Genomic DNA, 25,196 nt, shown 5'->3' with positions numbered 1-25,196 from the left:
TACTGCATCCTTCATAAGTCCAAAAAGTCTTTATTTTTATTATATTTATAAGAGAAAGATAGTCTGTACCGATTTTTACCGGAAATACACGAAACTGTATATATTTGCTTAGCGGTTTTGGAAAATGACTAAGTTCCACTTTATGTCGTCTTTTTTTTCTTTTCTTTTTTTTTAAGCTGTACATGTGGAAAGTGCAGTTTGATGACAACATCGCATGTTGTTTACTTGATGTGCTTACGCGCTGATAGCTAAGTTAACAACACAGAGATATTTGAAGCAGTTTTACTCACCGCATGTGGTTCCAACACACGATCGTGACCCTTTTTCGTTGGGACTGCATTATCCTTAAGAAATAAACGATGTGCAATCCGAAATGCAGGGAACAAACAAAAACACTTGCACAACTCCGTTGATGCTCTGTAAAAATAAACTCCATCCACTGGTCCCTTAATGCTGTTTCTCTTTTGGTAATCTGTGCAGGGTTGTCTTGCCCTGGCAACCAAAAACACACTTCTTTTGTGACATTTCGCGACGCTCTGGCTCTGATCAGTGAATGTCTGTGCTCTCAGTGCTCTGCTATACGGGAGCGCGCGCTCTTCCGGCAGAAGTGCCCTCAGGACCCATATAAGGAAATTCCGCTCCATCTAACCTCACACAGAGCCATACTCATAAAAAACTTTCCGAAACTTGTGACAAACCGGAAGAGTTTTTTTGGAACAAAAATACTCCTTCAAGCGTACAACTTAATTTTTGAAACTTTGTCCATGTTTAGCATGGGAATCCAACTCTTTAACAGTGTAAAAAACTCAGTATGCATGAAATAGCATTTCACCCCCCCCCCCCCCTTTAAGGAGGGGAAAAAAAGTTAAAAACTTGTTGAGTCCTAAGAGTCTTAATGTTCGTTATTTTTCACCTTACAGTCCTACAATACAGTGGGCAAGTTTTAATATGCCACCATATATAGGCTACACACCTTAACGAAATAGCCTACTTTTAAAAGCAAAACAGAGCAATATAAGAAAATATTTAACAGCCTTGGCCCATTTATTTGTAGCGATAAGCTACCTATCAAATCAGTGGCTGCAATCGTTGAATAAACATATAACAATTTATAACATTTTGTGCACAAACGAACAATTGCACAAACGAACAATTTATTGCAACGTAATCACCTGGTTGAAATGTTTTTTATGATCCGGTGAACGCACAACAGGAAACACATGAATATCCATATATGCTCATGCTCCGCCTGCCCAGTGACGAGTATTTCAGAAGAAGATGCCTTGGAGGAAATTCTATGTGCCGCCCTTATGAAATGGACATTTACTGATTCTGGTGTTTATTTGAGTCGTTGAAAGACTCTTTGGTGGATACATCTGATACTAAGAGGTAAGCGATAGAAATATAAAAAGGATTGTCCTGAACAGTTTCTAAAGGAGGTAATTAGGCTACTTTAAAGAAAAGAAAGTGAAAGTAAATTGCAGGCAGACTGAAGACAAACCTGCTACACACCAGGTCAAAATCGACATAAAACTGTTGAAAGACAAGATTATACTTTGTATTGTACTTGGTAAATTAAATTATATGCTTACTTGTTTTACAACATCTGTATCAATGTTTATTTCATGGAAGTATATGTTTGTGGGAAAATAAATTAATTTATTTTAATAAGAGCAGTTAAGATTCACTTAAAGGGTTAGTTCACCCAATAATTAAAATTATGTCATTAATAACTCACCCTCATGTTGTTCCAAACCCGTGAGACTTCTGTTCATCTTCGGACCACAGTTTAAGATATTTTAGATTTAGTCCGAGAGGTCTCAGTCCCTCCATTAAAACTGTGTGTATGGTATACTGTCCATGTCCAGAAAGGTAAGAAAAACATCTTCAAAGTAGTCCATGTGACATCAGAGGGTCAGTTAGAATTTTTTGAAGCATCGAAAATACATTATGGTCCAAAAATAACAAAAACTACGACTTTATTCAGCATTGTCTTCTCTTCTGTGTCTGTTGTTAGAGAGAGTTCAAAACAAAGCAGTTTGTGATATCCGGGTTTTTTTAACCAGTTCACCAAATCTAACTGAATCGTTTTAAAGAGCCATTAAGATGCAAATTCTAAGCTTCCTATCACTGTTTATAAGTCCTGTACAATAGGTTTAAATCCATCCAAGGTTAAAAAACATTGTCATTTTGTCAAAATATCATTTTAAAATTACCCCAATTTTCAGAGATCCCCAAACGGTTCGTGCGAAGCTGTTCAAAAGATTCAGTTTCCTTAAACCCCACCTTTCGGTAGCATACTGTGTTCTGATTGGTCAACTAACATAGTCAGTTTTGATTGGTTGTTCCGCACACAACTTCACGGTAAACAATGCGTTAGCATCTTTTTGTGGTGAATTATGTCTTATTCCTCTCATCGCAAAGCAAACAGTAAAATAAAAAACTTGAACAGTCTCGCTGCTTTTTCTTCTGTGTGTGCGTATTCAAGCCGCGCGCTTCAGTTTGAATCTGAATAGCGCGTTCAGCGGGGGCGTGGTCACATTAGATATAATGAAGGGAGACGTGAAAAACAGACATTGCGTTGTTTTCATATGGATTACTTTATCACAGAATATCTGTTAGCAGCACTTGTTACACTTTATTTTAATGATGTGTTTGTAAATGACGATCAGCGCAGAGAAAGGCTGCAGACAGCACACATACTGATAAGACGCTCAGGAGAAAACAAACACATAACTTCATAATCATACTTTGCATTGTGATTCGGAGATGCTTGTTGGTCTAAATAAAGTTGGTAATGAACCCTCTTTTATGGCCAAACGCTTTGAAAATCCCGCCTTGTACTCACCGAGATTAGAAAAGCAGGCATCAGTGAAATGTTGTGAACACAACAAAAGGGATTTGTTGTACTGCTCTGTTATTGTGGTAAAAATGAATTTTAGCCATTGGTTCTTCTGATCTTCATTCTTTGGCAGTGAAAATAAAACAAACTTGCCTTTGAAATTAAAAACACACTGTCTCCTCGACATGATGCTCTCACACCAACCAGAGCGTCTGTGTTGGGGGGTGGGGCAGGTCAGAGTTTTGTTTCTCCCAAGACGGTAGGCGGAGACTATTATGTAAAGTGTTCCTAGTGACGTACATAGAGATGGGCAAAAGATTTGAAATCTATAATGACTCGTTTCAGCGATTCAGAGTTGACTCCTTACTTTAGAAGCCAATAACTTTATAGATCGTGTACTTTTTGGTTTAATTACTTTGCACATTGTTTACACTGATGGACAGCTACATCATACACTGTAATACAGGTAATTTTTGATTTCCCATCTGTGTGGCTCTTTAAATGGTTCGCGTCTCCAATACGCATTAATCCACAAATGACTTAAGGCGGTTAACTTTTTTAATGTGTCTGACACTCCCTCTGAGTTAAAACAAACCAATATCCCGGAGTAATTCATTTACTCACACAGTACACTGACTGAACTGCTGTGAAGAGAGAACTGAAGCAGACTGACACACAGCACGTCTGAACTGGACTGGTTCTTTTAATGATTGATTCTGAACTGATTCTGTGCTAGTGTTATGAGCGCGGGTAAACCGAAGGCTTGAATCAAGGGCAATCATCGCCAATGATGCCATTACGTGGAGCGCAAAAGAACCGGTGAACCGTTTTCTTCAACCGGTTTATTGAATCGAACTGTCCGAAAGAACTACTGGTGAGATGCAACCGGTTCTTGACTCATGAACACTGTGTGAAAGAGAGGGAGGAGTTACAAGAAAGAATGTGAGGACAAAATAATTTTATAATTTTATGTTTGTAGTTTATTTAGAATATATTTAATTATCATACAACATAATTTAATATTCACTTGCGACTTGCATGCAATTAAACAGTTCATTAGGAACAATCCAAGCTGTCTTTCAAAGCTGAATTTTTTTGCATCATTACTCCAGTCACACAATCCTTCAGAAATCCTTTTAACAATCTGACTTTCTACAAAATACATTTATATTATTTACATCAAGCTTTTGAATGGTATAGTAGTGTATATTATTATTCAAACTTCATAATGTTTCACTTGATTATACATTTAGTCAGGAATTATAGTTTGGAAAAAGTCTAACTAGTAAAATATATACACTATGTGAAAACTAGTACAAGTATATAAATAAATAAAAAGACACTTATGTTTATGATCTCTGCTAAATAAGGCACTTCATTCTTTTTTATCTGAGGAAATCCAAATCTCAAATCCTGAGGTAATCCACATCACATCTTTTTGGGGTGAATTATGTCTTATTCCTCTCATCGCAAAACAAAGAGTAAAATAAAAAAAACTTGAACAGTCTTGTCTAGAGGTCATGAGTTAGTATCTTGAGGCCACAAGTTGTATCTTGGAGCCATGAGTTACTTATCTTGAGGCCACGAGTTAGTATCTTGAGGCCACAAGTTACTTATCTTGAGGCCACGAGTTAGTATCTTGAGGCCACGAGTTAGTATCTTGAGGCCACAAGTTGTATCTTGGAGCCATGAGTTACTTATCTTGAGGCCACGAGTTAGTATCTTGAGGCCACAAGTTACTTATCTTGAGGCCACGAGTTAGTATCTTGAGGCCACGAGTTACTTATCTAGAGGCCACGAGTTACTTATCTTGAGGCCACGAGTTAGTATCTTGAGGCCACGAGTTACATATCTTGAGGCCACGAGTTACTTATCTTGAGGCCACGAGTTAGTATCTTGAGGCCACAAGTTACTTATCTTGAGGCCACGAGTTACTTATCTTGAGACCACGAGTTAGTATCTTGAGGCCACAAATTACTTATCTTGAGGCCACTAGTTACTTATCTTGAGGCCACGAGTTACTTATCTTGAGGCCACGAGTTACTTATCTTGAGACCACGAGTTAGTATCTTGAGGCCACAAATTACTTATCTTGAGGCCACTAGTTACTTATCTTGAGGCCACGAGTTACTTATCTTGAGGCCACAAATTACTTATCTTGAGGCCACTAGTTACTTATCTTGAGGCCACGAGTTACTTATCTTGAGGCCACGAGTTACTTATCTTGAGGCCCCGATTTACTTATCTTGAGGCCACGAGTTAGTATCTTGAGGCCACAAATTACTTATCTTGAGGCCACTAGTTACTTATCTTGAGGCCACGAATTACTTATCTTGAGGCCACGAGTTACTTATCTTGAGGCCACGAGTTACTTATCTTGAGGCCAGGAGTTACTTATCTTGAGGTCCCGATTTACTTATCTTGAGGCCACGAGTTAGTATCTTGAGGCCACAAATTACTTATCTTGAGGCCACTAGTTACTTCTCTTGAGGCCACGAGTTAGTATCTTGAGGCCACGAGTTACTTATCTTGAGGCCACGAGTTAGTATCTTGAGGCCACGAGTTACTTATCTTGAGGCCACGAGTTAGTATCTTGAGGCCACGAGTTACTTATCTTGAGGCCACGAGTTACTTGTCTTGAGGCCACTAGTTACTTCTCTTGAGGCCACGAGTTAGTATCTTGAGGCCACGAGTTACTTATCTTGAGGCCACGAGTTAGTATCTTGAGGCCACGAGTTACTTATCTTGAGGCCACGAGTTAGTATCTTGAGGCCACGAGTTACTTATCTTGAGGCCACGAGTTACTTGTCTTGAGGCCACGAGTTAGTATCTTGAGGCCACGAGTTACTTATCTTGAGGCCACAAGTTACTTGTCTTGAGGCCACGAGTTAGTATCTTGAGGCCACGAGTTACTTATCTTGAGGCCACGAGTTACTTATCTTGAGGCCACGAGTTACTTGTCTTGAGGCCACGAGTTAGTATCGAGGCCACGAGTTACTTATCTTGAGGCCACGAGTTACTTATCTTGAGGCCACGAGTTAGTATCTTGAAGCCACAAGTTATTATCTTGAGGCCACGAGATAGTTAACATTTCTTTTTTACAAAGTGGGACTAGAGGGGCTCCGTAGAATTCATTGCTTGCAGGCGGTAGCTGATCTTTGAGGCGCATGAAATTGAACAAGCCTAATGGCAACATGACGGCTATGAAGATCAATAGACAGTAAAAGAAAACAATATGTCACATGACAAGAACTAACCAATGAGAGACAGGACACATGACTAAGACAACCAATGAGAAAATGACACATGAACCAAAAAACCAATAGCAGGGTAACATAAGGGCAAGGGAATCGCATAACTGAACAAGGACCGTGACCTAAACTCTAAAATAAAAGACATGAACATGAAATAAAACTCAAAAACCTACGTTACATCAATCTCATAATCTCAATTAATCTCTACCTTTTTTTTAATGAAAAGTTTTTCAAGAAGGAAAGAGCAATGGCCCAATCATCACCAACATCACCAAAAAGAAGAGAAACCAGACAAAAAAAAGGTCTAACTGCACCTTCAAGTAAGTCGATGAAAGACTCTTATTTTATTTTGTAATGACCCAATACCTAATAGGCACATTTTAAATTTGTACATAAGTGTGTCCAAAATTAAGACTAGTAGTCTAGTTGTGTTCATCATTTCTCTTTCTAGTCATGTCATCCTCCAGTGGTCGACTGACTGAGGAGCTTCAGTGCTCTATATGTCTGGATGTGTTCACTGATCCAGTCAGCACTCCATGTGGACACAACTTCTGCAAGACCTGTCTGAATAAGTGCTGGGACAACAGCCAGACCTGCAGCTGTCCTTACTGTAAAGAAACATTCAGCCAAAGACCTGATCTCAAGATTAATACCACACTCAGAGAGGTTATAGATCACTATAAGAAGAAAACACCTAATAAAAACGCTGAAGTTTTGTGTGACATCTGTGAGGAAAGAAAGCGGAAAGCCCTAAAGTCATGTGTGGTGTGTCAGAGCTCTTACTGTGAAACTCATCTGGAGCATCATTTGAGAGTGGCAGGTTTAAAGAAACACAAACTGATGGAGCCTGTGAGTAATCTGGAGGAATATATATGTCAGACACATGAGAGACCTCTGGAGCTGTTCTGTAGAGATGATCAGACATGTTTGTGTACGATGTGTGCTCTGTCAGATCACAAGAACCACAATACTGTTCCTCTAGAAGAGGAGAGTGAAGAGAAGAAGGTAGAAGTTACTAATAAAACTTTTAAAATGATATCATATCATGAAGAATCAAACATTTTTGAGCTTGTAAAAAAAAAAAACATATTCATTGTGAAAACACTGTACAAACCAGATTCCAAAAAAAGTTTTGAGAATAAAAACAGAATGCAGTGATGTGGAAGTTTACAATTTCAATTATATTCAGAATACAACATAGATGACATATCAAATGTTTAAACTGAGAAAATGTATAATTTTAAGGGAAAAATAAGTTGATTTTAAATTTCATGGCATCAACACATCTCAAAAAAGTTGGGACAAGGCCATGTTTACCACTGTGTGGCATCCCCTCTTCTTTTTATAACAGTCTGCAAACGTCTGGGGACTGAGGAGACAAGTTGATCAAGTTTAGGAATAGGAATGTTGTCCCATTCTTGTCTAATACAGGCTTCTAGCTGCTCAACTGTCTTTGGTCTTCTTTGTCGCATCTTCCTCTTTGTGATGCGCCAAATGTTTTCTCTGGGTGAAAGATCTGGACTGCAGGCTGGCCATTTCAGTACCCGGTTCCTTCTCCTACGCAGCCATGATGTTGTAATTGATGCAGTATGTGGTCTGGCATTGTCGTGTTGGAAAATGCAAGGTCTACCCTGAAAGAGATGGGAATCCAGTATGGTCTTCCGGCCTTGACCCTTACGCACAGGGATTGTTCCAGATTCTCTGAATCTTTGGATGATATTATGCACTGTAGATGATGATAACTTCAAACTCTTTTCAGATTTTCTCTGAGAAGCTCCTTTCTAATATTTCTCCACTATTATTCGCCGCAGCATTGGGGGAATTGGTGATCCTCTGCCCATCTTGACTTCTGAGAGACACTGCCACTCTGAGAGGCTCTTTTTATACCCAACCATGTTGCCAGTTGACCTAATAAGTTTTAAATTGGTCCTCCAGCTGTACCTTATATGGACATTTAACTTTTCCGGCCTCTTATTGCTATCTATCCCAACCTTTTTGGAATGTGTAGCTCTCATGAAATCCAAAATGAGCCAATATTTGGCATGACATTTCAAAATGTCTCACTTTCAACATTTGATATGTTTTCTTTATTCCTATTGTTAATAAAATATAAGTGTATGAGATTTGTAAATTATTCTATTAATTTTTTACTCACAATTTATACGGTGTCAACTTTTTTGGAATCGGGTTTGTACGTCAGAAGACAGAAAATCTCTGTTATGGTTAATGTGTCTGTGTCTGTAGGCTCAACTGATGAAAACACAGAAATATGTGCAGCAGATGATTCGGGAGAAAATCAATAAGATTAAAGCCATCAAACTGTCAGCAGAAGTTAGAAAGGTGAGTCTAAAACCATTTATTACACTTGTATATGAATATATCCATATCACCATGTAGCCAGAAGCTAAGCAGGGTTTGAGCCTGGTCAGTACCAGGATGGGAGACTCCTGGGAAAAACTAGGTTTTTGCTAAAAGACTTGTTAGTGAGGCCAGCAGGGGGTGCTAACCCTGTGGGGTCTGTGTGGGTCCTGATGCACCAGTATAGTTGTAATGATGAGACAAAGAGGTTCAGATCCATGTGCAGAACTTTTAATGAGAATGGTCAGACAGGCAATGATCAACAACGGCGTCAGGTATATAGGGATAACCATAATCGAAAACAGGAACAAGCAGATGTCGAGGGCAGGCAGCAGAGAATCAGAGTCGGTATAAACAATCCAAAGGTCAGGTACAGATCAGAGATCAAACACAAGGAAAACGCTCGGAAATGACAGACACAGCAAATCAAGACTTCGCAGAGAGTGAGAGTGAGTGTGCTTCTTATATGTGTGTGTAAATGAGGTGCAGGTGTGGCAGGGTGATTGTGATGCAGAGACTCATGGGAAATGTAGTTAGGGTGTGGTGCAACAGATAAGAGGTGCTAGAGTCCGAGTGACATCTGGTGGTGAGTGTGGAATTGTCCTGATTGGAGTGCCCTCTACAAAAGTTCATGGGCACTCCATGTAATGATCGTGACAATAGTGATGGGAACACTATACAGTAAAAAGCTCCATCCTTCGGTTGTGGCATTAAAAATCCCAGGATGTCCTTTGAAAATGAGTAGGGGTGTTAACCTGGCATCCTGGCCATATTGGCCTCTTTCTATCGTCATGGCCTCCTAATCATCCCCATATACTGATTGGCTTCATCACTCTGTCTCCTCTCCACCAGTAAGCTGGTGTTTGGTGGGCATTCTGGTGCAATATGTTTAGCTGAGGAGATTTCCCCCCTTCCATGTAAAAGGGCTTTGAGTACCCAGAAAAGCACTACATAAATGTAATGAATTATTATTATTATTATTATTATTAATTTATTAAATAGCAAATAATTTAGTTCAGGTCTTCAAAAAGTCCACAGAGAGTATGACTCTTTCTGTATGTTACATCGTTATACCAATAAGTGGTTACAAGTGACTGTCTTTAGTAAGACATTGCTTTTGATATACGGAAAATACTGATTAATTCAGGAACAAATCTCTACTACAGTGTTGTGGCTTTGTTTTAAATCATTTTCCTTGGTCAGAGCTAATTCAAAGTAAATAGAAACAACTTCTTTTAAATGTAAGTTATTTCGTATTAACATCTTTGAAGTTTTAAATCAATATTACAATTGTAATCATGAAATTTAACTCTTCTGTTGAGCGATTTTGAAAAACCTCAAATACCACTGAAGGATGAGCAATAGTGACACTGATTCTTGCATTATCAAACACCTCTCATCATTTGCTGCCTGACTGATTGAGCAGAGAAACACAAAGATGGAGAAAGCAGCCCGTGTTGAGTTCTTCACTGATCTGATCCGCTCCATTGAGAGATGTCAGACTGAACAGCAGGAGATGATGGAGGAGCAGCAGAAAGCAGCAGAGAAACAGGAGAAAGAGCTCATCGAAGAGCTGGAGCTGAAGATCTCTGAGCTAAAGATGAGAAACACTGAACTGGAGCAGCTCTCACACACTGAAGATGCCCTCCACCTTCTACGGGTCAGTCAACATCTCTCTGATCAATAATCATGCAGTATATGACACTCACTGCTCATGCTAAAACATTTCTCATCCCTCCTGCTGTAGATGTTCTCATCTCTCTGCATCCCTAAAAACACCAGAAACAGGCCTGAGATCAGCATGAAGACTGATGTGAGTCTGGAGACTCTGAGGAGAGCTCTGACTCAACTGCAGCACACTCTAGATGAGAAATTCAGAAAAACAAGTATGATAATATCAAATACACCATACACATAGATTTATAATTTCTTATATCATTTAAAAAGAATGAGTCTGAAGGATTTTATTTTGTTGTTGTGTGTCTCTACAGAGCTGAAGAGGATGCAGCAGTATGCAGGTACAGAGAGCTGTCACACTACAATCATTTACATTCAGAATCTCACCGCTTCATTACTGTACCAAAGTCTAATTTAAAGAGGTCATGACATGGATTTTTGTATCATTTGAATGTTCTTTGAAGTTTACTTATAATGTTAATAAAGTTTTTGCACAAAATATGTGGAAAAGGATCATTTTCAACCCTCATTCTGAACATCTCTCAGAAACAGGCTGTTTTTAAGGAGTGGGTCCTTTAAGGCTTCTCAGTGATCGGTCACTGTTATGATTGGCTAAAAAATGCAGAGATTGATGGATAAATGAATGGATAGATGCATGAATGGATAGATATGTAGATGGATATATGGGGTTTCCACCACATCTTGCTATCTTAGATATATTTTGTCATAAGATGGATGCATGAATAGATAGATGGATGCAAAGATGGATAGACAGATTAACAGAGTACAAAGCACATCAATTATTTTAACCATAGTTTCCAGACCACATCTGGCTGTATTTTCTATGTATTTTGTCATTAGTTGACTTGTGATTTTCACTTCTGATTTGTGATCTTTCAGGTTAAAATTCTAACAAACCTTTGAAGAAACATTGTTGTTGTTTTTTAATAAGGATTATTGTAGTATTACTTTTATTGTAATGCATGAATTAAAGCTTTTTAAATGGTCACCATCAGTTACTGGATGTGATTCTCCAAATCTGTCTTGTGACTTGAGTGGAGAAGTCAAGTCATCTTGATGGGTTGTTTCTATATCTACACTAACTGCTTGTTCTTTATTATTACAGTTTCTCACATTTGAGATTAATAGTAAAGTCATCAAACCTATTCAATAATACCAAATGGGAATTACTTTATAGTGACTAGATGTTCAGGGTTAATGCCAGTCTCCATCGCTCTGTCTTCCAGAGAGCAGATCCTCAGTTTCTTCAGGGCACAATAGCAGCAGTTCTGCAGATGCGCTTGTGAAAAACTGCAAACTGTCTGAGGCTTCATCTGAGTTTGTCACAGGCTCTTATACATCATTCCAGGTGAATCTATCTGGCTCTTTTTTTTAAGACTGTGTGAATGTACTGTGGTATTAGTCTAACGTTCTCTCATTTTAGGAGTCCTCTTTGGCTGATTTCGTTCAGGAATTCGTAAGCCATCTGTACTCATCTCCAGGTTCCTTTGAGTCTGAAATCGATTACATCACAGACACGTTGAACAGCTGCGTCACTACAGAGGAGACTCTGCAGAAGCTGGTAGAGCTCATCTACATACAGGTGTGCTTCTGACAACTTTCTGATAATGAATCTGTGTGGGGACCTTTAAAAAAAATCCACAGAGAACTTACTTTTTAAAGGAATAGTGTCAGGGTTGGTAAGGGAGGAACTCAGGTGCAGACAGGGATTCTCAAACAAAGGGTTTATTACAAAGAGGGGAAACAAAAACCCACGAGGGGGAAAACACGGAGCAAGGTAAAGACTAAATAACTAAAACAGGACTGGACTGACAAGATAAACAAGGACTCTAAATACTACCTATAAACAAACACTCACGGTAATACAAACACTTCTTAAGGAACAATCACAGAGTGGAACAATCACAATCACAGGTACAATGAACCGACGCAAGACAGAGCACACTAGGAGATCTAAATAGGGGGAACAATCAAGACACGACAGGTGGCACAGATGGGACAATCAAGACACGACTAGGTAACAAGGGGGGCGGGGCAAGGGAACGAGACAACACAAGCACATGGCCCAAAGACAAGGCCATGCGCTTGTACACAAAACATGGGTCTGTCATGATCCTGCCTCAAGACTAGGAAAAATCAAGGACACGAGGGCAGAATCATGACAGAACCCCTCCCTTAAGGAGCGGCTTCCAGACGCTCCTCAAGGGAACATCAAACACGGGACACGACTGACATGACAGACTGGGACACAGACACAAACCAACAGGACATGACAAATAATAACAATGGCAAACATGAATACACAACAGCAGGGTTGGGGTGACAAATCAAAAAAAAACAAACAGGGAAGGGGAGGGGGCGGGACCACAAAGTTCATGGGGGACAGACCAGGGCGGGTGGGAGGGGTAGGAATCTTAGGAGGACAGGACAAAGGCTGACGACGGGGGGTACGGGCAGGTCTGGGTGGTGAGGGGCGGGGAGGGGTCTCGGGACAACTGACCGGGGACATGACGGGAGCAGACAAGGGACGCGGGGCAACACTTACGGGACGCGGGGCAAGACTTACGGGACACGGGGGGACAACATCTACTGGACACGGGGGGACAACATCTACTGGACACGGGGGGACAACATCTACTGGACACGGGGCCACATCCACAGGACACGGGGCCACATCGACAGGACACATGACTACATCAGCAGGACACGGGGCTACACTCACGGGACACGGGGAGACGACATCTACGGGACACGGGGCCACATTAACGGGACACGGGGCCACATCCACAGGACACGGGGCCACATCGACAGGACACATGACTACATCAGCAGGACACGGGGCTACACTCACGGGACACGGGGAGACGACATCTACGGGACACGGGGCCACGTTAACGGGACACGGGGCCACATTAACGGGACACGGGGCCACATCAACAGGACACATGACTACATCAACAGGACACGGGGCCACATCAACAGGACACGGGGGGACAACGGCTGGACACTTAGGACTTCTGGGGACAGGGTCAGGGGACAAAACAGGACTGACGGGAACTTCTAGGATTTGGACAAGACGGGACAAATAATCAGAAAAGGCTTTAGCAGCCAGGACAACTGGCATCTCCTTACGAGATGAGACAGACTGTACAAGAGTCTTTGCTGCAGAGTCGGCCGCGGCTCTCTCCTCCGCTCTCACGACTGCAGACTTGAATACGGCTCTCTGTTTTGCCGGCTCGGGCACGCCAGCTCTCGACGCTGCTGGCACGGGCACGCCAGCGCTCTTCGCTGCTGGCTCGGGCACGCTCACCGCTGCTGGCTCGGGCACGCTCACCGCTGCTGGCTCGGGCACGCCAGCTCTCGACGCTGCTGGCACGGGCACGCCAGCTCTCGACGCTGCTGGCACGGGCACGCCAGCTCTCGACGCTGCTGGCACGGGCACGCCAGCTCTCGACGCTGCTGGCACGGGCACGCCAGCTCTCGACGCTGCTGGCACGGGCACGCCAGCTCTCGACGCTGCTGGCACGGGCACGCCAGCTCTCGACGCTGCTGGCACGGGCACGCCAGCTCTCGACACTGCTGGCACGGGCACGCCAGCTCTCGACGCTGCTGGCACGGGCACGCCAGCTCTCGACGCTGCTGGCACGGGCATCCAGCATTGCCTCCTGTCTGCTGAGTTCCATTGTGGTCGGTTCATTCTGTCAGGGTTGGTAAGGGAGGAACTCAGGTGCAGACAGGGATTCTCAAACAAAGGGTTTATTACAAAGAGGGGAAACAAAAACCCACGAGGGGGAAAACACGGAGCAAGGTAAAGACTAAATAACTAAAACAGGACTGGACTGACAAGATAAACAAGGACTCTAAATACTACCTATAAACAAACACTCACGGTAATACAAACACTTCTTAAGGAACAATCACAGAGTGGAACAATCACAATCACAGGTACAATGAACCGACGCAAGACAGAGCACACTAGGAGATCTAAATAGGGGGAACAATCAAGACACGACAGGTGGCACAGATGGGACAATCAAGACACGACTAGGTAACAAGGGGGGCGGGGCAAGGGAACGAGACAACACAAGCACATGGCCCAAAGACAAGGCCATGCGCTTGTACACAAAACATGGGTCTGTCATGATCCTGCCTCAAGACTAGGAAAAATCAAGGACACGAGGGCAGAATCATGACAAATAGTTAATCTGTCTTTATTTATTCACCCTCATGTTGTTCCAAACCTGTATGATGTTTACTTTTTATTTTTAAATGGAAAACAACAGAACTTTAAAATGACACGAGAGTGAGTAAATGATGAAAGAGTTTTTGTTTTTGAGAGAACTATACCTTTAAAGGAATAATCCGACTTTTTGGGACTTTAGCTTATTCACAGTATCTCCCAGAGTTAGATAAGTCCATACATACCTTTTTCATTTCTGTGCGTTCTGTAAGTGTTATTTGACCCACCCACCGCTAGCCTAGCTTAGCACAAAGACTGGATGTAAATGGATACTGTTAGCATAGTAATCCCAATAAGTGACAAAATAATGCAAACATTTTCCTATTTACATGTTGTGATCTGTATAGTCACAGCGTGTACAAATAACAAGACTATATGAGACAGAGACCATTTTTAATCATATAAATACTGGGAACTATATTCTCACTAGGCGTAGTTACTTGGGCGGAGTGGCTACTTGGGCGGAGTGATTAGCGCAGCACACGAGACGCCTTGTTGATGGTTCCGTAAAAAAAACAAGTGACTAGCTAGACGTGACTCGTGATCCAACGGAACGCTGAACTGATGAATCGATGGCTACTTGCTCTGGAAATAGATCCAAACACACCTGTAAACACCATCACAAAGTATTTCGTTTGCTCTGAACATTTTATTTGTAGACGACTATTTTGAAAAAATGCAAGTTGCCACAAGGACCATGAAACGTGTGCTAAAGGATACAGCCATCCCATCGATAATAAAGACAGGACAAATTGGATCACCTGTTGCTGCGGTAAGTGTTCCGTTATGTTTTGAGATGACTAACATTAGCCATACTGTAACAGTGCCATGCTAATGTAATATAACCTTAGTATTGACACTATTACGTGAATAGGGGCTCCGTGTATCCCCTTTATTGTTATTATTGTGTTGTCATGAACACACTGCTCGTGATCATTATAACAAAATCACTTACTTGGTGGACAGCTAACCATTAGGTTCACTCGGCATGGGGCGTTTCTTCCAGTTGATCTTGTCACAATGGGGGAAAAAGTGACAACTGCTGGGTGTCTTAGGGAAATATTAGGAAATCTTCCGTGGTAGTGATGCAAATATTTTGATTGTCATCAAGCCTTGACATTGATGGCAATACCCGGTCCCATTCATTACAACAAAGGCACTCGGTTTCTGTCGGCATAGGTTGGCAGGCATGTTCCACATTTACAGCACCAGTCTGTGTTTGTTCTGATTCTCCCTTCGACATCTTGTCTTACAGCTTCCAAAGTTTGTAACTCCTCGTCTGTGTATTCTGGCTCAAAACTATATGGTTCTGGATCTTGGTTTGATACACAGTAAAATTCCTCTGAGTCTGACAATTCCTCAAAGTCAGCCATGATCATGAGTCACGTCTAGCTAGTCACTTGTTTTGTTTACGGAACCATCAACAAGGCGTCTCGTGTGCTGCCCTAATCACTCCGCCCAAGTAGCCACTCCGCCCAAGTAACGTTAGCTGTGCTCCTACGCCTAGTGAGAATATAGTTCCCAGTATTTATACGATTAAAAATGGTCTCTGTCTCATATAGCCTTGTTATTTGTACACGCTGTGACTATACAGATCACAACATGTAAATAGGAAAATGTTTTTATTATTTTGTCATTTATTGGGATTACTATGCTAACAGTATCCATTTACATCCAGTCTTTGTGCTAAGCTAGGCTAGCGGTGGGTGGGTCAAATAACACTTACAGAACGCACACAAATGAAAAAGGTATGTATGGATATTCTCTAACTCTGGGGGATACTGTGAATAATCTAAAGTCCCAAAAAGTCGGAGTGTTCCTTTAAATGACACTGTCAAACTATTTTAAATATTACATATTTTAAGAATTTATTTGAAAAAAATATGATTTTTATTATGATTTGATTATGATGACCAAATAAATATAAGTCAATAATTTACATACATCTGATTCTGTATTTATTTATAGTGGTCTAATAAATTATACAATTTACATGAGGTTGTCTCTGTAAAATATTGGGTATTATTATATTAAAAAGTAATTTTTGTAATCGGTGAATTAATGGTTCTTTTTCAAATCCTGCATCTGCACTGTATTGATTTTCGAACCAAATAGAACTGAACTTTTCCAAATATTCCTATGATACCAATTTTAATGTGTGTCTGTACAGCCCTAATCAAAACATTATAACTTTAGCAGTTATTACTGAGATGAATGCAATGAAAGCCGTTCTACATTTGTTTTCCACAGTCCACGTCTATCCCTCACTTCACCTACACAGGAGCGAGGCTGTGTAACCATCTGTCTCATCACATCCATTTTAATCCAGCCAGAGGTAACTTCAGACAGCTGCTCCTGAAGAGGTACATTTGAGATTTAAGTACCCATTTCTGGGTGTTTCATAAAAGTGCCTTGACATTTGGTTCTTAAAGTCAACAGTTTCTTCCCTTTTCCATCTTAGTTTTTACTTTCAGTTTTATTTAGTCTCATTTTTGATAGTTTCATTTATCCTTTAACTCCATTCTGTGTTTGTGTAGGTGTCACACTGAGTATGAGCAGAGGGAGCAGGCCGTGAGAGGAGATCCAGACACCCAGAAAAAGTTTCACTCTTATGTGCTGTTTCTGGGGGAGCTTTACATTAACCTGGAGGTCAGTTCACTACCAGTGCTTTTCACTTATTACCACAAAATATAAGACATATGATTACACAGCTCTCTTGGGTACAGTCTAATAACCAATATAAATCAATCAATAAATAAATTGATTTTACTAAATAAATAAAATTAATTAAAAAAATTATTTATACTAAATAAATGTATATCAATCTAATCCTGTATTTATTTATTTTGGTAAAGCTGTCTGATAAACTTAATAATGTTAGTTTTTTTTATTTATTTCCAATTGGTAATTTTAGTGTTCACTTCAGCTTATTTTGGTTAGTTTCTGAGACAATTTAAAACATTTTGTTATTTATTTAGTTAGTTATTCTTTTATTTCAGATTTATCTAAAATAACAAAAATTGATATTTGATTTATAATAGCATATATTGCCCGCCAGTCATCATTAAAATGAACCCAACAGCAGAGCTTGACCTTAGGCAAAAAAAAGGTTTATCTGCAGATATGTCTTAGGATTCTGTGTTTTTGTGGATACAGATATCCGACTGCTAAGTAGTGATTGTTTTTCAGAAATAGTGTGCACCTTAATTTACAGAGTAGATGGAAAAAAAAAATTTTGCATTTTTATTTTTTTCTACTTGCTACTTTGCAATTTTTGTTAGAAAATGTTTATTTACTATTTATTCAGGTTTTTCAAGGTATGTAATATTTTGATACTTAATTTCCATTAAAGAAATACTCTTTAAAATGTGTTGTAATTTTGAAGTGTCTTGGTCTTCTTTCATTATTCTGCTGTTACATTATGATTATACATTCAGTGGAATGAAATGGCCTTTAAAATAACAATAATATTGCTTATCACAATTATTTCTGGGACAATATATCACACAACAAAACATTTTTATCATAACAGGCCTACTTGACCTGCTACGTCTGAGCAAATCATGTAATGCTAAGGTCTAAACTGATTAGAACCCTTTATATCTATTCCTTCATATAATCTCGTGTATAAATCTTAACATATGTATCTGCTTGAATTCAAATGTTAGAGCTGCATATTTATTCTGCTTCAAAAATATGAGCTGCTTCTTTAATGTCTTTCAGATAAAAAGTGTAAAGAACAAACCTGGGCGAGCTAATGTCTTACTGCGAGCGCTAAAGGATCTTTTGATCACATTATTTTCTCACCCAGAGGACCCCAACCTCATGTGTGCTGTCAAATTACTCAAGGTTTGAAGTATTCCTCTTCTTACACACTGTGAATACACTAAATGGTACTGTTTAAAGCAAATGTCAGACAAGTCTGTAGGAGTTATTAAGTGACCTCATTTAAGATGATTAGTGACAGTAGTTCTGACATTAACAAAGACTTTGAAATTACCAGGCAACTCAAAGCAACTGAAATGAAATAAGTTATTAATCTGCAGATAATAATGCAGTACTGCACTGTTGATGTTGACTTTCATTGTTTCACTGATTTGACAAGCTGACTGGTTCCGTTCTGGAAGACACATGGAAGGAGAAAGGCCAGTCAGACATGGACGAGATAATCAAGAAAATCAAATACATTCTGCTGGATGCCAAATGCAGCCGGTGAGTGAGTCAGGCAACGCTTCAATAACAGTTTATTTATTTTGGAAATGTTCAAGATGCAGTACAGGTGCATCTCAAAAAAATAGAATATCATAGAAAAAGTTATTTTTATTTTGTCTAATTTAATTTAAAAAAGCCAACTTTCTTATATTCTAGATTCATTGCACACAAACTGAAACATTTCAAGATTTTTTTTTGTTTTAATTCTCATGGTTGTGACTTACAGTTTAGGAAAATTATAAATTCAGTATCTATCTATCAAAAAAAAAAAAAAAAAAAGATTTACAAAACATCCGTGCGGTCGAGACAGAAGCCCACCAGGGCGGCGCAGAAGACCACCACAACTGTGCGGTCGAGACAGAAGCCCACCAAGGCGGCGCAAAGGACCACCACAACCGTGCGGTCGAGACAGAAGCCCACCAGGGTGGCGCAGAGGACCACCACATCCGTGCGGTCGAGACAGAAGCTCACCAGGGCGGCGCAGAGGACCACCACATCCGTGCGGTCGAGACAGAAGCCCACCAGGGCGGCACAGAAGACCACCACATCCGTGCGGTCGAGACAGAAGCCCACCAGGGTGGCGCAGAGGACCACCACATCCGTGCGGTCGAGACAGAAGCCCACCAAGGCGGCGCAAAGGACCACCACAACCGTGCGGTCGAGACAGAAGCCCACCAGGGTGGCGCAGAGGACCACCACATCCGTGCGGTCGAGACAGAAGCCCACCAGGGCGGCGCAGAGGACCACCACATCCGTGCGGTCGAGACAGAAGCCCACCAGGGCGGCGCAGAGGACCACCACATCCGTGCGGTCGAGACAGAAGCCCACCAGGGTGGCGCAGAGGACCACCACATCCGTGCGGTCGATACAGAAGCTCACCAGGGCGGCGCAGAAGACCACCACAACCGTGCGGTCGATACAGAAGCCCACCAGGGCGGTGCAGAAGAGCACCACATCCGTGCGGTTGAAACAGAAGCCCACCAGGGCGGTACAGAAGACCACCACAGCCATGCAGTCAAGACAGGAGCCCACCAGGGCGGCACCGAGGACCACCACAGTGGGATCGATGATGCATGAGAGTCTGGATAGGCAACTCTGAAACAGAGAACATGAACAAGTTAAGGGTGGCCTCCATGGCTACGACAGGATCAGTCGAGCGCTCAGAGAGTTCGGCTGAGGCGTGGAGAGGCTCTGGTAGATCAGCAGAGATGTGTAGAGGCTCTGGTAGTTCCGCAGAGTTTAGACTGGATTCAGGAAGATCAATGGTGACTTTACTCTGCTCATGAAGATCATTGGTGACTTGCATTTGCTCATGAAGATTAATGGTGACTTGCCTTTGAATAGTCTGAGACTTGACCTTGCCCATGAAGAACACTGGTGACTTGACTTTGGCCATGACGATCATTGGTGACTTGACTTTGCCCATGAAGATCATTGGTGACTTGACTTTGCCCATGAAGATCACTGTTGACTTGCCTTTGCACATTAATATCAATGGTGACTTGAAGTTTCCCATGAAGAACACCGGTGACTTGACTCTGTCCTTGAAGATCACCAGTGACTTGACTTGACTCCTAAGGTCGAACTGTGGTAGTGCTTAACTCATGAGTGTCAATGGTGACTTGACCTGACTCTGGAGTGTCAACGGTGACTTTACCTGACTCTGGAGGGTCAACGGTGACCTGACCTGACTCTGGAGGGTCAACGGTGACCTGACTGGACTCTGGAGGGTCAACGGTGACATGACCTGACTCTGGAGGGTCAACGGGCACCTGACTCGACTCTGGAGGGTCAACGGGAACCTGACTCGACTCTGGAGGGTCAACAGTGGCTGTCATCCCGTGTAGAGGCGCTGGACAAGCGGCCATCTTGTGCCATGACTCTGGACCGGCGGCAATCCTGGGCAGTGGCGCTGGACCGGCAGCCATCTTGAGCAGTGGCACTGGGCCGCTGGATCTTGGCATGATGGAGTCCTTCTTTCACGTACGGGAACAGGAGACGGAAGATCCAAGTGCAGTGTGAGTTTTAATAGGGTATCCAAAATCAGAGTCAAAACAAGCTGGGGTCGTAACCAAAATCAGTCCAAAACAGAAACAAACAAACAGGAACAGGAACTCAAAGTGAGGCCAGGTGTAGTGATTGGAGATGAGCTGCACCTGCGCCCCACCGCCAGTCTTGAGTCCCACGTAGGAGATGGAAGGATATAAAACTGGAGCGACGATAGTGAAGGACGAAAGAGGACCAGGCCTGGGATCTTAGTTTATGTTTTGGTTTTTATTTGCGCGCACCAGTCGTCCGCGAGGGGCTGGTGTGCTGTTTTGTGTTTATTTTGAATATTAAAATGATGTTTTGATTGTGCGCCGGTTCCCGCCTCCTTCTTCCCGATGAGTATGGAGCTTTTATCATTACACTGACAATCTTCCCAAGGCTGTGGTCATCCCTGTTGCTTGTGCACCTTTTCCTACCACACTTTGTCCATCCAGTCAACTTTCTATGAATAAAGTTTGATACAGCACTCTGTGAACAGCCAGTCCTTTTAGCAATGACCTTCTGTGGTTTACCGTCTTTGTGGAGGGTGTAAATGATCATCTTCTGGAGCACTGCCAAGTCAGTTGTTTTTCCCCAAAATTGTAGTTGCATGTTCTAAACTAGCCCAAAAGGTACCCAGTATTTATACTCAAAATTAATCAAACTAATCAACCTCAAAATTGAATATTCTAATTTTTTGAATTACTGAATTTTTAATTTTCCTAAGCTTTAAGTTGTAACTATCAGAATTTAGACAAAAAAAATATTGAAATATTTCAGGTTGTGTGTAATGAATCTAGAAAATAAGAAAGGTTGCTTTTAAAATTATAAAACAATAAAGATTATTTCCATTATTTTCAATTTTTTTTGAAATGCACCTGTATATCAAGATAATTATACATATCTAAAACTATACCTCAAATGGCAAAACACTAAATATCAATGAAACTATAATAGTATTTCAGTGATACTGAAATTCACTGGTTCAGTGTAAGTTAGTATTGAGCACGGTTTGTACTTGTAACGAACCAGAACTCGACATGGGATCCATAATGCAGGCTTTATTGCAAAGACTCGTAGTCGTACAGGCAATGGTCAGAACCAGCAATATCAACAACGTGGGAAGAGCAGAGAATCAAAATCCAGTAACAAGCAAGGGGTCGGTAGGTAGGCAGCAAAGCTACGTAAAGGATAACAAACAGGATCGGCAACAGGAAATCAAACACGGGTAATAATTCTCAGAAATGACAGACACAGCAAATCAAGACTTCGCGTTTGAACTACTGTGGAAGTCCAGCTTATATGCACAGTCTTGATGGGTGGAACCTGTGCAGGTGATCAGAGTCCAAGGACGGGGCTTATGGAAATGTAGTGTTGTCAGTATAAGTGAATGAATGGATGTGTGTGTGTTAGTATTCAGGTGAGGGTGCCCTCTGCTGGCCATCAGAGGGAATCACGGGGTTCGTCTCCGTGACAGTACTCCTACTGTTTATTATTTTACTTTTGCATAAAGCGGAGTTGCATTGCCAATATTTGATTTTGTTCATGACACTGGAGATCACTTTGTTGCTGAGTATCACTGTCAGTGTGAACTGCTCTTAGATTGTTGAGCTGTACAGTTCATTATTGATATGTAGCCTACTGTAGCTATCTGTTTTATTGATGTGTACTGTATGTGTGTGTTTGTAGAGATGTCAGGACGATGCTGTTGAAACTGGTGGAATTGCAATCCAGTAACTGGGGTCGAGTTCACACAGCCGCTGTGAGCAGTGTCGCTACACCTGACAACGACCCCAACTACTTTATGGTGTGCAATGCCAAAGAAATGAGATGTATTCAATCAGGTTTTGTAATAAAATATGTAATCTTTGTAGCCTCTTTTAATGTGTTTCTGCATGGTTTTGCTCCTCAGAATGAACCAACTTCTACACAGCAGATGGGACGCCTTTCACAGCAGCGGATCCTGGTGAGTATCAGCAGCGTGTTCAGTCTGCTGTGACCCACACAGACTGGGAAAGAAAAAGCAAGGGAAAGAAAAAGCAAATTTGTTTTAGGACTATTTTGGCTTGCATTACTTTTTATTTTCATTAAATTAATTGTTTTAGTTTTATTTATTTTTCACTTTTTTCTTCTTCCATATTTTCATTACCAAAACATGTAAAGACTTTTTATTTATTCTTTTTTTTTAATATTTATTACAACTGTATTAACCCCCCCCCCCCCAGAATTCTCAGAGAAATAGCAGGAGATTCTAGTCAGAGAAGATTGCTTCCCTGATGCATATGAAAAGGATGGAAATGAATCGTAAGTATTTGTAAAAATATCCAAAGTTTTGTTTGCTTTCAAAGGCCAGGCAACAAGGGGAGACTGTAATTCACGTGATGAATTGATGAGTCAAAGTTTGTTTGTAGTTTATTCATAATATTAAAAATGCACAGATTAAGGGAAAGGGTAATGTAAATTTATAGCTTTTGCTTTTTTTCGTATGTTTAAAATGAATCTCTTATGCTCACCATTGCTGCATTTATTTGAATAAATACAGTAATTAGGAATTATTATATCCATTTTAAAAGTAAGAAAAGCGGAAATTTCAACAGCTATAATTAGTTTAATGCATCCTTGCTGAATAAAAGAACTTTCTGTAATCAATAAAAGATGACAGAAAAAAAGTCTGAATTGTGAGATATATTCTCAGAATTGAAAGGGAAAAATGTCAGAATTGTGAGATAAAAAGTCGCAATTAAATTGTTGTTTTTCAACCTTCCATCCATACACTTATAATGAAGGAATGCTTCTATGTTGCAGCTTCTGCAGTGGAAAAGAGATTGAGGAGGCGTTTGAGAGGTTTTGCATGGAGTCGGACGCAAGAAGAAAGAAATGAGAAACTGTGTGATGGTCATGTTGATGCCACACCCGACCAGCTGGAATGTTTCAGAGTGGAAAAAACAAGAACGTTTCGATTGATTTTCATTTGATTTGGCTACAGTGACACTGGATTTAATTACTGTTTAGATGTAATGCAGCATAATTGACAAGTCTGTCAGGCCATCTGTTCTGATTTGTCAAAAAAGTTTGAATTGAGTTTGCAAAAAAAGTTTACAGCATCAATATCCAACTAAATGCAAGAAAAACTGGGTTTTGCATTTTACTCCTCAGTATTTTGCCAAGTAGATCCGAAGAGCACAGGGAGAAAGACATAAACGTTAAAAAAAAAAAAAATTCTGTTCTTCCTTTATCATATTCTCCTTGAACCTTTTTAGAGGTTTTTTTTTAATGTATGCACGTTTGAGGAAAAAAGGAACCTCGAATTTATAGTTGGTTTGGTTTTTCAAATGCAGGATTAAAGTTTTCACTTTGGTCAAGTGTATCAAATTGGAGGAAAAGTTTGATTGTACTGTGTTCATTGGGTTTGCACTTTCACAGCATAACAGTTCTTAATTAAAGAGAGACTGTTTTTCTAAGTGATCAAATAGTTTTAGTTCATGCAATGTGTCACTGGTGGGTGTGGCCACACCTCAAAGGAAGGCTTCATGGTGAAAGGTAGAAAGCCCTTCGACTTAAGATTGCTCTCTAAATGGAAATAAATATTATTGGGACATTTCCTTTTTTTTGTTTTTTGTAAGGTGTATAAATATTGCTTGCCCACTTTGGCTGTATGTATTAGATGAAATGGGCCGGTGGGATTCAGGAAAAGTGTGTCATTTACGTAGAATAATGTACAAGTATCCTCAAGTTTTGTTTACCAAAGGCTTTATTTTACTGAGAAATTGAAAAACCCCTTAGAAAGATCTTAGAACCTGCGGTTCATTTGGGTTCTGATGTCATAGTTCCAGTTTTCTGGATATTGGCCCATGGGTTAGGGATAGATTACTGCCATTTGTAGGTTGAAGGAAAAACTTTAGGAACTACGGTTAAAGAAATAAAGTACAATGACCACATATATCCAGCTCGACTCCTTTTTAATGGTTAAATTGAATTTCATTCATCAAAAAGCATAATTAATTAAAATCAATTTATTAAAAGTTTAACAAAAATTACTTTTAGGGCCTTATGAAATGTTTTATTTTTCTTCACCATATGTTTTATTATTACCTTATTCTGTGTTTTAGCATGTTTAATTATTTAAATGCATAAAAACAACTTTATTTTCTTTAAAAAAAAGCCCCTTTTTCTGGGAAAATCTGTTGTGTATATACATTTTTCTGTTTATCAAATGAAGGCATAAAACATTAATTTAAAAAAACCTTATTTTTTGGTAAAAAAAAGGGGATTTACTATTAAAATTAAAATATGGAAGAAATGGTGTGTGATTATTCGCTAAAAAATACTTTTTGTTGCGTTTCATTTTGTTTCTTTTCAGTTTTTATTTCTGGCAAATTAAACCAGACTTTTATTTTGACGAGTTGCCGTGAATACCTTTACATCTCTGTGTATGTGAAATGACCATAACCTGTATATTTAATATAATCTCTGTGGCTCTCAACAAAGGCGGACACATTTTCTCTCCCTCTATTACCTTCCCTGCTTTGCTACTCTTGTCTTGTTTTTGTCTATTGTCTTATGA

The 25,196-nt window shown here is 40.5% G+C and overlaps 2 protein-coding genes across 2 annotated transcripts in view; one reads left to right on the top strand and one right to left on the bottom strand.

The window, feature by feature from the left end:
- The window catches only part of kcnv2b (potassium channel, subfamily V, member 2b), a 172,954-nt gene that overhangs the window by 6,860 nt on the left and 140,898 nt on the right, over positions 1-25,196 (bottom strand). The gene's annotated exons all lie outside the window — the stretch shown is intronic.
- Positions 1,236-24,233, top strand: LOC127957890 (tripartite motif-containing protein 29). The gene is made up of 17 exons (XM_052556585.1): positions 1,236-1,389; positions 6,323-6,416; positions 6,548-7,101; positions 8,341-8,436; positions 9,881-10,114; positions 10,202-10,340; positions 10,446-10,472; positions 11,379-11,500; positions 11,576-11,734; positions 16,643-16,755; positions 16,930-17,041; positions 18,116-18,241; positions 18,498-18,604; positions 22,322-22,439; positions 22,545-22,598; positions 22,858-22,936; positions 23,438-24,233. The coding sequence occupies exons 2-16, from the start codon at positions 6,344-6,346 to the stop codon at positions 22,885-22,887; spliced, it is 2,064 nt and encodes a 687-aa protein (XP_052412545.1). The 5' UTR covers positions 1,236-1,389; positions 6,323-6,343; the 3' UTR covers positions 22,888-22,936; positions 23,438-24,233.

Source organism: Carassius gibelio, chromosome B5 (genome assembly GCF_023724105.1).
Source record: "Carassius gibelio isolate Cgi1373 ecotype wild population from Czech Republic chromosome B5, carGib1.2-hapl.c, whole genome shotgun sequence".
NCBI lineage: Eukaryota > Metazoa > Chordata > Actinopteri > Cypriniformes > Cyprinidae > Carassius > Carassius gibelio.
The sequence above is the reverse complement of the archived record's forward strand: the minus strand, read 5'-3'. Positions and strand labels throughout refer to the sequence as shown.

Coding starts and splice junctions, on each gene's coding strand:
- LOC127957890 (XM_052556585.1), top strand. CDS start 6,344: ATGGCCCAATCATCACCAACATCACCAAAAAGAAGAGAAACCAGACAA. Junction 11,501..11,575: donor GCTCTTATACATCATTCCAG/GTGAATCTATCT, acceptor CTCTCATTTTAG/GAGTCCTCTTTGGCTGATTT. Junction 18,242..18,497: donor GTGCTGTCAAATTACTCAAG/GTTTGAAGTATT, acceptor TGATTTGACAAG/CTGACTGGTTCCGTTCTGGA.